Below are 16,304 nucleotides of genomic sequence, written 5' to 3'. Positions count from 1 at the left end.
TTTTTGGATTTTGGGTCATGGAGGGGTATCTTGGTAATTTGGTCATTTTTTGGAAATTTTGACAAATTTGGATGTATTCAAGGTGTTTGAAATGGGTTTTGATCAATTTTGGTTAATTTGGCAAAATTTGGGAATTTTAGCCAAATTTAGGTTCCAAGGGCAGTTAGGTAATTTGGAGGTGCCTCGGGGCAAAAGACCAAGTTAGACATTTCACATAGAATTGGATAGATATCCATTCTAAATGAACCATGAATTAATATATTGTGAAGATATGGTGTACCCTAGTTCCAAGTCAACACCCAGGGTCAATCCTAAAGCCAAGTAATCCTATAGGGACTCTTCTTGAATTCTCTTATAATGATCTTATCTACTAAATGCTAGAGGTTAAGATCATTATGTGGAATTTCAAGTTGAGTAAAAAGAAAAGTTTTGAATTTCTAATGGTGGGGGTACCTTTTCTAATTTTCTAAGACTAGTCTATAGGAAAGTCCTATGGCTAGACCTAGGCTACTAAAGAAGTTTCTAGACCTCAACCAAAAGTGAGGTCAACGGTGACATGCCTAAGATTTTCAATGTCTAGACCACTATCTTAAGAGGTCACCTCTTCTTGAAAACTTCATTTGCTCATCCTAAGCGCTAACACTATTCCTTATTAGCAAACTTTTTTTAATGAGCTCATCCACATAGCTTACCTGTGTTCGTGAGTGCATGATGTTAGCTTTAAGGCTGACATCATTATTTAGGTACTTGTCATGATGAGTTCACCTAGAAGATTGCTCTTCTTGATTAATTCATTTGGTTGACTTAGTGCCAAATCCTTTCTTTAAAATAATTTATATTTGTAAATTGTGCTTGAGGATTTAACAAACCATCAATCGACGATTTCATCAAGGAAGTTTGTCTTATTTTGTTCTAATCAGTTTTGATAGAAAACATCACATTCCTTTTCATAGTGAGATCATCTTAATAACTTGCCTTCTTAACGACATCCCAAAAACTTAACTTCTTATTAAATTCATCCAATTGGCTTAGACCCACATCATGAATTTTTAGAAAGTTATATTTCTCTTATAACTCATCCCACCCAACTACTCTTTTACTCAATAATTTGTTACTTATCATAAGAAATATCTTAGAATCCAAAGATATTAATGAACTCTTGAAAGCATTATTGCTCGATACTTACCATATGTGAGTGCACCAAGTGTTCTTACATTAGTGCAACATGCATGTCTACTCCAAAAATAAGAAAGAATTTGCATGAATTTTTCCTAAGATTCCTCAGAAGTGCCAATTTAACAAAGTGGGAAAGATTTTTCCTAATGCTGGTTTATTTTGAACATTTCAAGTTGCATATTTTAAGCCCTCTTAAGTTATAAGAGAGCCCTTAATTTGTAAGAAGACTATCTATAAATTCAAAATTCCTTAGTTTTTTCCACCGTTATAATGCTTCTTTTCCCACATTGCTAACTTGGCTTTGAAGGAGCACTAAGGAACTGAAGCAGTAACCTTTGAATGTCCTTCCAACTATCTCAAATTTTTTTGTCCTTTAAAGTGTGACTTTCCTAATTTTTCATGTCATGTCATCAAATCCTCCGTTGAATGTCTCTCTTTCTTATCATCCCTCATTAGTAAATAGGGCTAATAATCCCTTTGGTAATACTCTAATATTTATATAGATTTTTTTCCTTTATTGTGTAAGTATAGGAGGTTTAGGAACCCTGAGATCCACATATGTCATACATTTATACTCAATGCAATGTAACATTTTATTATTATATTCTCTCTAGAAACATCTACATGTTTTGGTGGTTGAGATACATATTTAAGTTGTGTGAACCGCTTATTGAAGTCACCGATCAAAGTTCCTATGGACTCAAAAACTTCTCAACTCATGGATAATAATTAGAGCGTTTGTGCGAAGTTTAGACAACATGGCAACTAGAATCACTTGGAATATGAAGCAACACTTGACAACCCCTTAATCAAACTTGCCATCTCACACGTGATTTAGAAAAAAAGATTAATAAACCCATCTCTCACGATGTCGCTTACGTGTCACGCTTTGATTTGTGTCAAAATCACAGTTCTTCCTTAAGATATATACCAATAGCTCTTTTTTATGAGTTGTGATTTTTATTAAAATGACTTAGTAAAACTTGTTGTGATTATGTTCTAACTAAGGGTAAGTAAAAAAATAATTTTAAAGCATTATGTGCAAGGGGCATTGAGATACATGTCTTATGCTTAAATGTTTGTAAAATCATTAATGTTCATTTTCTCTTAAAGAAGCTTGTATCATATTAGGTTAGCAAAATTTGGACCTAAGCTCGATTTATTGTAATCTTTCGTGTACATTTAAAGTCCTTAAAATTTTAGAAGATATTTACTTTCCTAAGTAATGGGATTATGATCAACTTATGAGAAATAGGAAATAGCACAATAGGAAATATGGAATGACATGATCGAGATTATGTACAATATTTTTTTTAAATATACATTTTAGTATATTTATTACATATTTTATTTTTATTTTTACAAAATAAATATATTTATTTAAAAAAAGTAAGAATTACATACAAATCACTCAATTCAAATGTATTTACTTATCTATCATCAAAACTTAATGTTTACATTTATGCCACCTTATCTATGAATGAAAATGTGTATTTCACTTTTTCAAAGTAAAAAAAATTAGAATGGTATAAATGTAAAAGAACAAAATTTAGTTGTTAGATATGTAAAAATGCAAGAATTGGGTGTTATGTATGCAAATTTCCCTTATAAAATCTAAAACCTACATTTAAATGTTTTAATTTTTTTTAAAAAATTATCATCCATTGCCAAAATAAAACATATTTTATTCCAAATTAAAATATAAATCATTTTTTAAAAGTTAATAACAATATTATTTTTGATGTGATATGAGAAATTTAATTACTATAAATAAATGTGAAAAATCATGTGATATATATGTAAATGCACTAAGATTTTAAAGTAAATTACATATATACTACATAGTGTTTATCTTTTCTATACATTTAATATTTATACTTTAACATATATACTTTGATGTTTTAGATTTATATATGAAAAATATATAATTTATTTAAGAAAATAATAATAGCGAAAATTTTTATGTACCATTTAAATTTGAATGTGAAATATATAAATATGAATTTTAGATATTAAATATATAAATATATAAAAATTTCGTTTTATGTATAAAATGCGCCAAATTTTAAATGAACGCGCTCTGCGTATGATTCCAACGAATCTACCGTAAATTTTGAATTTCTCGGAAATGGACGGCAGATTTGCTCTGGCAGCGCAGTTTCTCCTACCACCCGGTGAGAAGGGGAATGCAAACAGCTACAGCAGCCAGTATAAAACAGAAGGCAGTTTTACTGTCTTCGGAGCGGTAACCATATGGACTGGGTACCAAACTTAACTTTCTCGCGATAAGGCATCTCAAATCGGTAGCAATCTACCATTTCTCCATTATCAACCCTTTTTTCCTTCTTTGTCACCTGCCTTCTTCGTCTCTCGAGCGTCAAAACGTAGCCCTATTCCCAACCAGCCTGCGGATCTTTGAAGGCGAAGATGAGAGAAATTCTTCACATCCAGGGCGGACAATGTGGCAACCAGATCGGCGCCAAGTTCTGGGAGGTGATCTGTGACGAGCACGGGATTGATCACACTGGCAAGTACAGTGGCGATTCCGACGTGCAACTGGAGCGGATCAATGTCTACTACAATGAGGCAAGCGGGGGGAGGTACGTCCCGCGAGCTGTTCTTATGGATCTGGAGCCTGGGACAATGGATTCGGTCAGATCCGGGCCTTTTGGGCAGATCTTTCGCCCAGATAACTTCGTCTTTGGGCAATCTGGGGCGGGGAACAACTGGGCTAAGGGACACTACACAGAGGGGGCAGAGCTCATTGATTCTGTTCTGGATGTGGTGAGGAAGGAAGCAGAGAACTGCGACTGCCTGCAAGGTATGAGATCCACCAAGTTAAATTTCCGTTTGCGTTAGACTTTTGTTGCATCTTTCTTCGAAGTATTGGCGTGATAATTAATACCGGTTTGAATCATCATAGTTTACTTCTGGTCCATGTGTGCTTTTTAGGGGTTTTTTTTTAAAAATAAAGATTGTTCTGTATTAGCCTATTTTGTAGGAGAAAATTTTGAATCAAGAGTCCAGGCGCAGCTATACGTCCGGACTTCAATGTTATTTTGCCACATGTAAGTGGCGGACCCATTGAATTAAAAAGAACGAAAAAAATGTCTATATTGGTGCATGACCCAACCCGAACCAGCCTAATGCTTCGAAATCAAAACCATGCGTGCCTCTTCTGTTCCTATTTTCTTCTATCGCCATCGGATAGGGTTTCACAAAGTGATTTTTACCTGCTATTTTGGGTGCTGGGGTTTGACTCGTTTGAATTCCCTCGCATTGTCAGTCACCGGACGATAAACATTTGCTGTTACTCTCTCATCATATAAGTTTTTTGATGTTATTTGTGAACATGTTAAGTGAAAAATATTGATGATGAAATCTGAAAAGAATGATGAGAATTTTGAAATAGAGGTGAGTTTAGGTGCGTTTGAAGTATTGACATTAATTTATGTTTGCTTGATTGCCTTTGTTCTCCAAATCAATGATAGTATGTTCCTTTTTTGTGTTTTTTTAATTGTTTTGGTGGTGTTATTGTAAATCTATTGCGTTTGAAATATTAACGTTAATTTATCTTTGCTTGATTTTGTTTTTAATCTGAATCAATGATATTATATTACTTTTATGGTATTTTTGTAATGATTTTGTGGTGTTATTGTAAATTTATTCTGGCGGTGATGTTTTTTTTGTTGTATTTACTATTATTGTAATTTTTTTGGCATTGTGGTAATTTTGAGATGATATTGTGATTTTATTTTGATAGTATTCTCTCATTATTTTGGATTTATTGTAGTAATTTGTAGTGTTATTAGACTGATATTGTGATTGTATTGAGGTGAGATTGATGTTGTATTTTATTTAGATTATAGTTCTTTTGTGGTGGGATTGTGGATGTATTAATGATTTAGTGGTGGTATTAAGGTGATTTTTGGTAATTTTGAGATGATATTGTGATCTTATTTTGATAGTATTGTCTTATTATTCTGGCGGTATTGTAGTAATTTTTAGTGTTATTAGACTGATATTGTGATTGTATTGATGTGAGATTGATGTTGTATTTTATTTTGATTATAGTTCTTTTGTTGTGGGATTGCGGAGGTATTAATGATTTAGTGTAGTTATTAAGGTGGTTTGTGGAGGTATTGTAATTATTTATAGTGGCATTGTCCTATTATTTTAGTAGTCTTGTAGTATTCTCTGGTGTTATTGGTGTGATATTGTGGTTATATTGAGCTGCGATTGATGTTGTATTTTGTTCATATTTTAGTGGTTTTGTGATGATATTGTGGTTATATTATAATAAATTTGTGGTTGTATTAATATGTTGTTGCAGTGATGTTTTGGTTGTATTGATGTGAGATTAAGGTTGTTTTTTGTTCATATTGTGTTGGCTTTGTGGTATTTAGGTGGTGTTATTGTTGAGATATTGTGATGATTTTGTTGTAATATTGTTTTATTGTTATGGTGATATTGTAATAGTTAGTGTTATTCGAGTGGTATTGTGATTGTATTGATGTGAGAATTATTTTGTGTTTTATTAATATTTGAAATTTATTGTGGTGTTATCGTGTTATTGGTATTATTTTGGTCTATTGAAGTGTTATTGTGGTTGTATTATAGTGTTATTAGAGTGATATTGTGGTGATATTGTTATGGTTTTGTGGTGATATTCTATTGGTGTTTTCATATTATTATGATGCTATTTTGGGATATAGGGTTGTATTTGTTCTTTTTTAGGTTTTATGCGTATATTATAGTAATTACCATACTTAGTCATGTTTAAACTATTTTTTTAAAGCATTAGAAATCTATTATGATTTAGATAATAATAACTTGAATTATATGTACTTATGCTTAATTAAAGAGACCCCCATTTCCCTTTCTCTCAGTTATCTTAGTTTTATTTGTAGCTCCATCTCCCCTAATAATATTGGAGATTATCCTTACCTTTGGCACAAAGATAATCTTTGAACTAAATAACCCAATATTTATTCTAACCCCACATTTTCTTAGCATAAATTCAAGATTTAGATTTATTAACCCAAAGGCATATATAAACATTCTTATTGGTATATTTAATCTCCAAACTAGACCTCAAGTCCTCCATAATAACATAAGATCTTAGTGGACCATCGCTTATATGAGTTTATTATAGTCCTAAACCTTCTTAATACCTTCCATAATGTTCCTGTAAGCATCCAATCAGCGAAATGCCTGGACCACTATCTTAAGAGGCCACCTCTTCTTGGAAACTTCATCTGCTCATCCCAAGCGCTAACATTATCCCTCATTAGCAAACTTCTTTTCAACGAGCTCATTCAAATAACTTACCTTTGTTTGTGAGTTCATGATGTTAGCTCTAGGGCTGAATCTTTAATTGAGTTCACCTAAATGATCACCCTTCTTGATTAATTCATTTTGTTGATTTAGTGCCAAATCCTTTCTTTTAAATATTTTATCTTTGTAAACTATTCTTAAGGATTTACCAAACCAACAATCAACGATTTCATTATGGAAGTTTGTCTCATTTTAATCTAATCAGTTTTGATAGAAAACATCATACTCCTTTTTATAGTGAGATCATCCTAATAACTTGCCCTCTTAACGATCGAGTGTTCGTACATTAGTACAACATGCATGTCTATTCCCAAAATATAAAAGAATTTATATGAATTTTTCTTAAGTTTCCTTAGAAGTGCCAATTTAACAAAATGGGAAAGTTTTTTCCTAATGTTGGATCATTTTGAACAGTTTTTAGTTGCATCTTTTAGTCCCTTTGAAGCTATAAGAGAGCTCTTAATTTGTATGAAGACTATCTCTAAATTCAAAATTTTCTTTGTTTTTTTATGCCCTTTATAATGCTTCTCTTCCCACATCGCTAAGTTGGCTTCAAAGGAGCACTAAGGAACTAAAGCACTGACCTTTGAATCTCCTTACAACTTATTGACTATTATAGACTATTTCTCAATTTTCTCTGTCCTCTATAGTATGATTTTTCTAACTTTCCATGTGTTGTCGTCAAATCCTCCATTGAGTGTCCCTCATTCTTATCATCCTTCACTGGTAAATAGGGCTAATAATCTCTTTAGTAATACTTTAATATTTATGTAGATTTTTTTTCCTTTAATTCTTAAATATAGGAGGTTTGTGAACTCTCAGATCCACATATGTCATACTTTTATACTCAATGCAATGTAACATTTTATTATTATCTTCTCTCTAAAAACATTTAGATGTTTTGGTGGTTGAGGTAAGAATTTAAGTTTTGTGAACCACTTCTTGAAGTCATCAATTAAAGTACTTATGGACTCAACAACTTCTCAACTCATGGACAATAATTAGAGTTTTTGTGCGAAGTCTAGACATCATGACAACTAATATCACTTGGAATTTGAAGCAATACTTACCTCTCAATCCAACTTGCCATCTCATACGTGATTTAGAAAAATGATTAACAAACCCATCTCTCATGATGTCACTCAAGTATCACCCTTTGACTTGTCAAAATCACAGTTCTTCTTTAAGATATCTATTAATAGCTCTTTTTTATGATTTGTGATACTTATTGAAATGGCTTAGCAAAGCTTATTGTGATTATGTTCTAAGGGGAAGTAAAATATAATTTTAAATCATTATGTGCAAGGGGCATTGTGACATATGTTACATGTTTAAATGTCTGTAAAATTATTAATGTTTATTTTCTTTTAAAGAAGTTTGTATTATATTTTATTAGCAAAATTTGAACCTAAGCTCGATCGATTGTTGTAGGGCGCTGTAAACGAGCCAAGCTTGAGCGAGTTGTGCCTCAACTAGTGTTCGGATCATTCCAATTTGTCTCTTTTTCGAAATGGCTTGTGAACAATGTGTTCGTGTTCGACTCGAATAACAACTCTTGTTCGTGTTCAGCTCATGTTCAACTTGAAATAGGCTTGGTAGAATATAAAATGGTGTGGAATCACACCAATAATATCACAAACGATGGAGTAATATCGATAACACAACGATAAAATCTGAGAAACACCCACAATAACACCTGTATAATGCCCAAATAACATGAATGTTACTCAGGTGTTGTTGCAGATGTTATTTCGCTGTATTATTTTCGTATTGTTAGTGTTATTCCACAATGTTATTGATATTTTAAAGATATTATTATGGTATTATTCTAAAATACCGTGGAATAACACCGATAACACTGCCGAATAACACCACCATGATTACGATATTATTATCGTATTATTTGTATTATTCTACGATGTTATTGTTGTTATCGATGTTATTCCGCACATAACACCCATAACACCGCAGACGTCAAAATAACGGGAGTGAATCGTCACCATAAAGAAGGAGAAAATAAAAGCTCGAGAAGAAGAGTTGGAGCGTCGAGAGGTAGAGCAGCCACACGAGGAAGGAGAAAAGTCGACAAAGAGGGAGATCGCCTCGTGGATCGCTCGCGAGATCTAGTGTTCGCACGAGAGGGGTTCGAAAGCGACTGGTCAAGCCGTGGGATCAAATGGGGGGGGGCTAAATATGCGGGTAAAGGGATAAATAGGGTTTAGAATTATAAATATTATTATAATTAGTAATATAAATATAAAATATTTAATATTACAAAAATAAAATTTGATTCATACCTTTTATTCGTGTGTTACAACATAACAAAATGGATGTCATTTTTAGGTAATTCTAACGTTCCGGACGCGTTGGCGTGGTCCGTTTTGTCGTCGGAGGTCATTTTAATGAATTCATCAATTTACGTACAATTTGCTCGTGTCGAAAATTATAGTAATATGAGTGTTTTTTTTGGCTAAAATTGATGTCCCGGACGCGTTGGCACAATACATTTTGTCGTCGGAGGTCGTCCGAAAAAGTTCACATTTTCATCCATCCTTTAAGTTCAGTTTTAGTTCGATCTTGTGCAACCTAGTGAATTTTGTGTATTTTATGTTGTGTGTGTGATGATAAAGTCCTGAAGAGGTTTTTCTAGGGCTTGAGATCCTATTGGGAACTTCTCATTGAGTCTTCACATGATAGTCCTTAACCACTTGACCATACGACGATGTTTTTGAGATCATCAATGTGGAACATCACAAGAGAAATAGGGGGTGGCTGAAATTTCCAAGGGGATGGATTCCAATACTAGTTTTCTAAGATAGTCAATAGGAACTCCTAGAGCTAGATCCTCGGATCTTAAGAAAAAGAATAATGATCTCAAAATGAGGTCAACAATCATATAATGCAAAAAAAATTGAACTGAATAACAAATCATCGAGCTTCTGTTGAATATACTTACAAAGCTGTGGGTGATTGCCTTGTGCATCTTTTTGGTTATAGACTGGTATAATCTCAACTTTTTTTCTTTCAAATCCACTTTTTACCTATTATTTTTGAAGCATTGGTCTAGTTCGGACCGCGTCATGCGCCAATATATACACCTTTTTTGTGTTTTTTTTAGTTAATGGGGCTGCCACTTACATGTGGCGAAATATTAGCGGATTTCGAAAGCATGGCTATGTCCGAACTCCTGATGCAATATTTTCTCATTTTGTAGACACATTTATGTCGATTAGAGTTTGGTAGTGCGCTTTAGCCATGTTCTGCAGTGCAATGCATGAGAGATGTGGGTGATATGCTTTACTATTCATAATTTCTTTGTTATATGATAATTAAGCGTTTGTATTTTTGGAAAATTATAGATTGACTCAAATTTGTATACATCTATATTTAATATGTATACACATTGATTGACTAGAGAGGCTGATCTTTGATATTTTATTTAATGGTTTGAAATTTGACTGCGGGAGCATGCCTTGGGGAATTGCTCTAGCTGCTTCTCGCAATTTAGATTATAATCAGACCTACTAAATTTTTATGTTTTCTGTTTTTATATGCTCTATAGTACCATACTGCAGTTGATTTTACCCTTGACACGTATGGTTTTGCATTCATTCCCTTTTCATTCTGCAGTGCAATGCATGAGAGATGTGGGTGATATGCTTTACTATTCATAATTTCTTTGTTATATGATAATTAAGCGTTTGTATTTTTGGAAAATTATAGATTGACTCAAATTTGTATACATCTATATTTAATACGTATACACATTGATTGACTAGAGAGGCTGATCTTTGATATTTTATTTAATGGTTTGAAATTTGACTGCAGGAGCATGCCTTGGGGAATTGCTCTAGCTGCTTCTCGCAATTTAGATTATAATCAGACCTACTAAATTTTTATGTTTTCTGTTTTTATATGCTCTATAGTACCATACTGCAGTTGATTTTACCCTTGACACGTATGGTTTTGCATTCATTCCCTTTTCATTCTGCAGTGCAATGCATGAGAGATGTGGGTGAAATGCTTTACTATTCATAATTTCTTTGTTATATGATAATTAAGCGTTTGTATTTTTGGAAAATTATAGATTGACTCAAATTTGTATACATCTATATTTAATATGTATACACATTGATTGACTAGAGAGGCTGATCTTTGATATTTTATTTAATGGTTTGAAATTTGACTGCAGGAGCATGCCTTGGGGAATTGCTCTAGCTGCTTCTCGCAATTTAGATTATAATCAGGCCTACTAAATTTTTATGTTTTCTGTTTTTATATGCTCTATAGTACTATACTGCAGTTGATTTTACCCTTGACGCGTATGGTTTTGCATTCATTCTCTGTATTTTATAGCCTACCACCTTTTTTTTTTAAATTTAAACTCAATTTACATTATTTTTCTATATACCCTATCTTGCACATTGTGGCCTTTATTGTATGAGCTCAAATCTTCTTGTAGGCTGTTTGATTTTGTGACATGCAATGACATTATTTCAAGATGTCAGCTATTTTGTTCTCAAACACCTTTAAGCTACTTCTCAAAAAAGAAAATCATGCCCTACTATTCATAGTGTTGACAGATTCGAAGATTTCCATTATTGTTTCAGTATATAGATAGAATTGGTTTCCCATAATATAATAATATTGAACCAAACACAGTGTTTAACAGCTAACAAACACATTCATCGGTCCGGCATTTAATTTGGTGACATTTGAAGATTCCCATTATTGTGGTTTAGTATAGATAGCATTGGTTTTCTTTGCTATAATATTATTGAATCGAACACATTATTTAACAGAGAACAATCATATTCAATAACTTTGACATCTTAATAATACTGATATCTCAATAACATTGAACCAAGCATACCCCATAATATCTTTAATAATCATTCTATACCTTTTTTTTTACTGCCAGGTGTTTGTTTAGCCATTACCAATGCCAGATCCATGCAACTATATTAAGCTTTTTCATCATTTTATAAAATTTATTTTTAATGTTTCTATGACATTTTTTTACATCAACTGTTGATTTTTCATTTCATTGAATTGTTCTGTTCAACGTTTAGAACAAAAAACACTCAAAAGTCTTATTCTTAAGCACTTGATATATGGTGAAAAATATACTGATGCTATGGCCATTAAATCATCAAGATAAATATATTTAATTCAAGTATTGCTCGTAAATGTGCTAACACGTATACATTTAAAGTTAAATTTGAATTACTTTGTCTGATTTTATTTCGGTAACTCTGTGAAAATCCACAATTTTTAAGCTTTATACTTCCCACATTTCTATTTGTCAATTGTCATTGTTTCAATTAATTATTTTCATCTTGGGTAATATCATATTATGCTTTTCATCATTTTATTAACTTTATTTTTAATGTTTCTATGAAATTTACATCAACTGTTGTTTTTTCATTTCATTGTAATGTTTTTGTTCAACGTTTTAAAAAAAGCACTGAAGCCTTATCCTCGAGCACTTGATTTATGGTGAAAAATATACTGTTGCTATAGCCATTAAATCATCAAGATAAAGAAATTTAATTCAAGTATTGTTTGTAAATGTGCAAAAATTTTTACATTGTAAGTTAAATTTGCGTTACTTTGTCTGATTTTATCTCAGTAACTCCGTGAAAAGTCACACTTTTTATGTTTTGTACTTCCCATAGTTCAGCTGTGTCAAGTGTCACCGTTTCTACTAATTATTATCTATAGATATGTATGTATAATGTATATAGATATGTATGTATATATATGTATGTATATAGATATGTATGTATATATATGTATGTATATAGATATGTATGTATATATATGTATGTATATAGATATGTATGTATATATATGTATGTATATAGATATGTATGTATATATATGTATGTATATAGATATGTATGTATATATATGTATGTATATAGATATGTATGTATATATATGTATGTATATAGATATGTATGTATATATATGTATGTATATAGATATGTATGTATATATATGTATGTATATAGATATGTATGTATATATATGTATGTATATAGATATGTATGTATATATATGTATGTATATAGATATGTATGTATATATATGTATGTATATAGATATGTATGTATATATATGTATGTATATAGATATGTATGTATATATATGTATGTATATAGATATATGTATATCCATATGTATATTTTTTTTTAAAGTGGGCAAGACCGACCTAGGGGCAGATCCCCCTTTCAGTCCCGAACGTCCCACCATGTCCAAATTTAAACCGCCCATCAGAGCGGAGATTTGCCCCCCGACCCGAGGGTCTTACGCCGAAACCACCACGAGTGCGCGCGCACTCACACACACACACAAATATATATGAAGGTTCGCCCCCGACCCGAGGTATATATATGCGAAAATAAAGTTTATGTGTTAAATGTAAATTCATATGAATTGAGTAGTATGCAAGTAAACTATTTTTTTTTTTCTTTTCATATGTCGCCTTAGATGGTTTGGTCACATCAAACGTCGATCATCTGCTGATCCGATTAGGAGAGTAAATGTTTTAGATTCGACTTGTGTTAAGAAAGACAGAGGTAGACCTAGGAAAACCTAGACTTATTGTATAAAAAATGATCTTAATTTACTATAACTAAATGAAAATATGACACTAAATAGGACAAAATGGAGAAAAAGGATTCTTGTGGCCGACCCCACGTAGTGGGTTTAAGGCTTTGTTGTTGTTGTTGTTGTTGTTGTTGTCGTATTTAGCAGCCTGCATCATTTATCATTTAAGGCATTTAAGGATTTTTTTTAACTAAAAAGGACAAAATTATAAAAGGGCATGATTTATTTATCTAAAAGGCATGATCCTATTTATTCTTACTAGTTATTGTTGTTGTTTGTTGTTTGTTGTTTGCCAACAACCAACTTTCATTAAACACTAAGTTCCAATGCATGTTATCTTTATCACTTAATCTCCCCTCTTAGAAAGAGAATGCCATGTTAAACATTCTCCCTTTGTTGGCTTCCGAAGTTCCTCATCAACCATCATCTGAAATATGACATCAAGCAAGGTTTGATGTTCATCAATCATCGATGTTTAATGGTTATCTAAGGATGCATCTAAATGCTTTTGGTCACCCGACTTCTAATGTTTCGTATTGATTATTGTCTAATACCTACTAGTGATCAAATTGGGAAGTTTACTATCCATTGACTTCTTATGCTTATCTTCTAGGATAATCAATCTTCTATTTTATCAGAAAAATGACCAAATTTACTACTCTCTGTCACTTGGCTTTTGACGTTCACTATCAACCATTGATGTTAACTGTCTATGAACGACATATGATGTTCACAATCATCAACATCTAACATTTGTCTCTTCTCTGTCGCACAATCTCCCTTCCTATAAAAAAAAAAACCAATATTGTACCTTTTGTCTCGAGTTTTGATGTCTATCAATTGTATTTTGACGCTCATTAACTGAAGAGTCGATGATGATTGACTTATTTAAACTCTTAATACCGTCACATGAGATTTTATCTATGGTCGTGTCTCATTGTATCAGCACCTCCAATTATAAGGTATAGTATCACTTTTAATCTTTAATTTATACTAATGAAATTATTTCGAACGGGCCAAATTTAATACTTCTTTTCTTTATTGGATTTTCTATGTAAAAAATCTTACATTTGTGGTGTGTTTCTCTGCATGCATAATCTTCGTAAAACCTTAAAGCACTAAATTATATATTTTGTGATGAATTTCCTAACATGTAACAATAATAATTGTGCCAATGAACATGTTCTGAAAAAGAAAAATAATTTGTTGACCCTAAAAATTTGCTCTCAAAGCCTCGAGAATTAAAAATTTGAGTTTAGTATTACATAAATATCACATCAAAATTCAAACAAAATGATAAAAAAAAAGCCTTAAATGTGTCTTATTTAGTTAAAATTATAAAAGGGCATGATCTATTTATTCTTACCGGCTGTTTTTTCTTTTTTTGTCTCGGAACCATTCATCAAGTTATTAGAACCTTTCGGTGGATTCACGCTAGTTGGTTATTAACCAGTACAGTTCAATGTGAATCTTGGTAAATGATTAAAGACACGCAACGTGTTTTACTTATTCCAATTCTTATGTAGGATTCCAAGTATGCCATTCATTGGGTGGAGGAACAGGATCTGGCATGGGTACTCTTCTTATTTCCAAGATCAGAGAAGAGTACCCGGATCGCATGATGCTCACTTTCTCCGTTTTTCCATCACCCAAGGTCTCCGATACTGTTGTGGAGCCATACAATGCTACTCTCTCTGTTCACCAACTTGTTGAGAATGCTGACGAGTGCATGGTTCTTGACAATGAGGCTCTCTATGATATTTGTTTCCGCACCCTCAAGCTTGCTACTCCTACCTGTAAGTTAAAGTTTTAATTCCATTCTTCATCCCGAGTATTGTTTTTTGCTTTTATTTCTGTCTAAGCAACTGTGAATCAAATTTTCTTCCTACTCCTCTTTGAACTAACTTATGGCATATCTTTTTATCCATTCCAGTTGGTGATCTGAATCACCTCATATCTGCTACCATGAGTGGTGTTACATGCTGCCTCCGCTTCCCCGGTCAGCTCAACTCCGACCTGCGTAAGCTGGCTGTCAATCTGATCCCCTTTCCACGGCTCCACTTCTTTATGGTAGGTTTCGCTCCCCTGACTTCCAGGGGATCTCAGCAGTACCGCGCCCTCACAGTTCCAGAACTGACCCAGCAAATGTGGGACTCAAAGAACATGATGTGCGCGGCTGATCCTCGTCACGGCCGCTACCTCACTGCCTCAGCCATGTTCCGTGGAAAGATGAGCACCAAAGAGGTGGACGAGCAGATGATTAACGTTCAGAATAAGAACTCTTCCTACTTCGTTGAGTGGATTCCCAATAATGTGAAGTCCAGTGTGTGCGACATCCCCCCCAAGGGGCTTAAGCTGGCCTCTACCTTCATTGGCAACTCAACTTCCATTCAGGAGATGTTCTGCAGGGTGAGCGAGCAATTCACAGCAATGTTCAGGAGAAAGGCTTTCTTGCATTGGTACACGGGTGAGGGAATGGATGAGATGGAGTTCACCGAGGCGGAGAGTAACATGAATGATCTGGTGGCGGAGTATCAGCAATACCAGGACGCTACTGCGGATGATGACTTTGAGGAGGAGGAAGAGGAGGTGGAAAACTGAGCCTTAGAAAATAAATAACCATTTTGTATTCTAATGAATTTTTTTTTTAAATCAGCTCTTCTATTTTCCATCTGATGATGTGAGATCGTATTGTGGAGTGTTAGGACATTAAAATCCGTGTTTGTTTATTGTTGTGATGGTTTTCTATATATTCTGTGGACTGGAGTTTCTAACGTAGCATGCCAGGGTATTATATGGTATATCCGTCACCTTTTATTGCTTTCTGATATCTAAAGTTTGGCTTGGTTTTTGTGGTGGCGACACGTATGGGCGCAGATGAATCAAGACACAGGCTGATCTTTGTGGCGGCAGCATTTATGATATCTAAGGTTTGTCCCATCCATGCATTAAATTATTATTTTTTATTAAGATGGGATCTTGATTGAAGTCTTGATGTAAAACTGTATAGGACTCATGTTGCAATAATTTTTCCACAAATTGGGTCTTTTCAGAGCATGATCTGAAATGAAATTAAGGATTTAGAATTCAGTTGGAGCTTGCATGCGTGGCCAAACATGAACTGGAAAATAGAGATTAAAGGGTCTTTTCTTGTTTGTTATGAACTGTTATGAAGT

The 16,304-nt window shown here is 33.2% G+C and overlaps 1 protein-coding gene across 1 annotated transcript; it reads left to right on the top strand.

Moving 5' to 3' along the window:
- The first annotated feature begins 3,410 nt into the window (after window positions 1–3,410).
- On the top strand, window positions 3,411–15,926 carry LOC110028687 (tubulin beta chain-like). Its single transcript, XM_020730634.1, has 3 exons — window positions 3,411–3,997; window positions 14,655–14,924; window positions 15,062–15,926. The coding sequence occupies exons 1-3, from the start codon at window positions 3,604–3,606 to the stop codon at window positions 15,727–15,729; spliced, it is 1,332 nt and encodes a 443-aa protein (XP_020586293.1). The 5' UTR covers window positions 3,411–3,603; the 3' UTR covers window positions 15,730–15,926.
- Window positions 15,927–16,304: the final 378 nt, after the last annotated feature.

The sequence above is a fragment of the Phalaenopsis equestris genome, unplaced genomic scaffold (genome assembly GCF_001263595.1).
Source record: "Phalaenopsis equestris unplaced genomic scaffold, ASM126359v1 Scaffold000522, whole genome shotgun sequence".
In the NCBI taxonomy this organism is placed as follows: Eukaryota; Viridiplantae; Streptophyta; class Magnoliopsida; order Asparagales; family Orchidaceae; genus Phalaenopsis; species Phalaenopsis equestris.
Note: the sequence above shows the minus strand (reverse complement) of the source record. Positions and strands in the feature narration are given on the sequence as shown.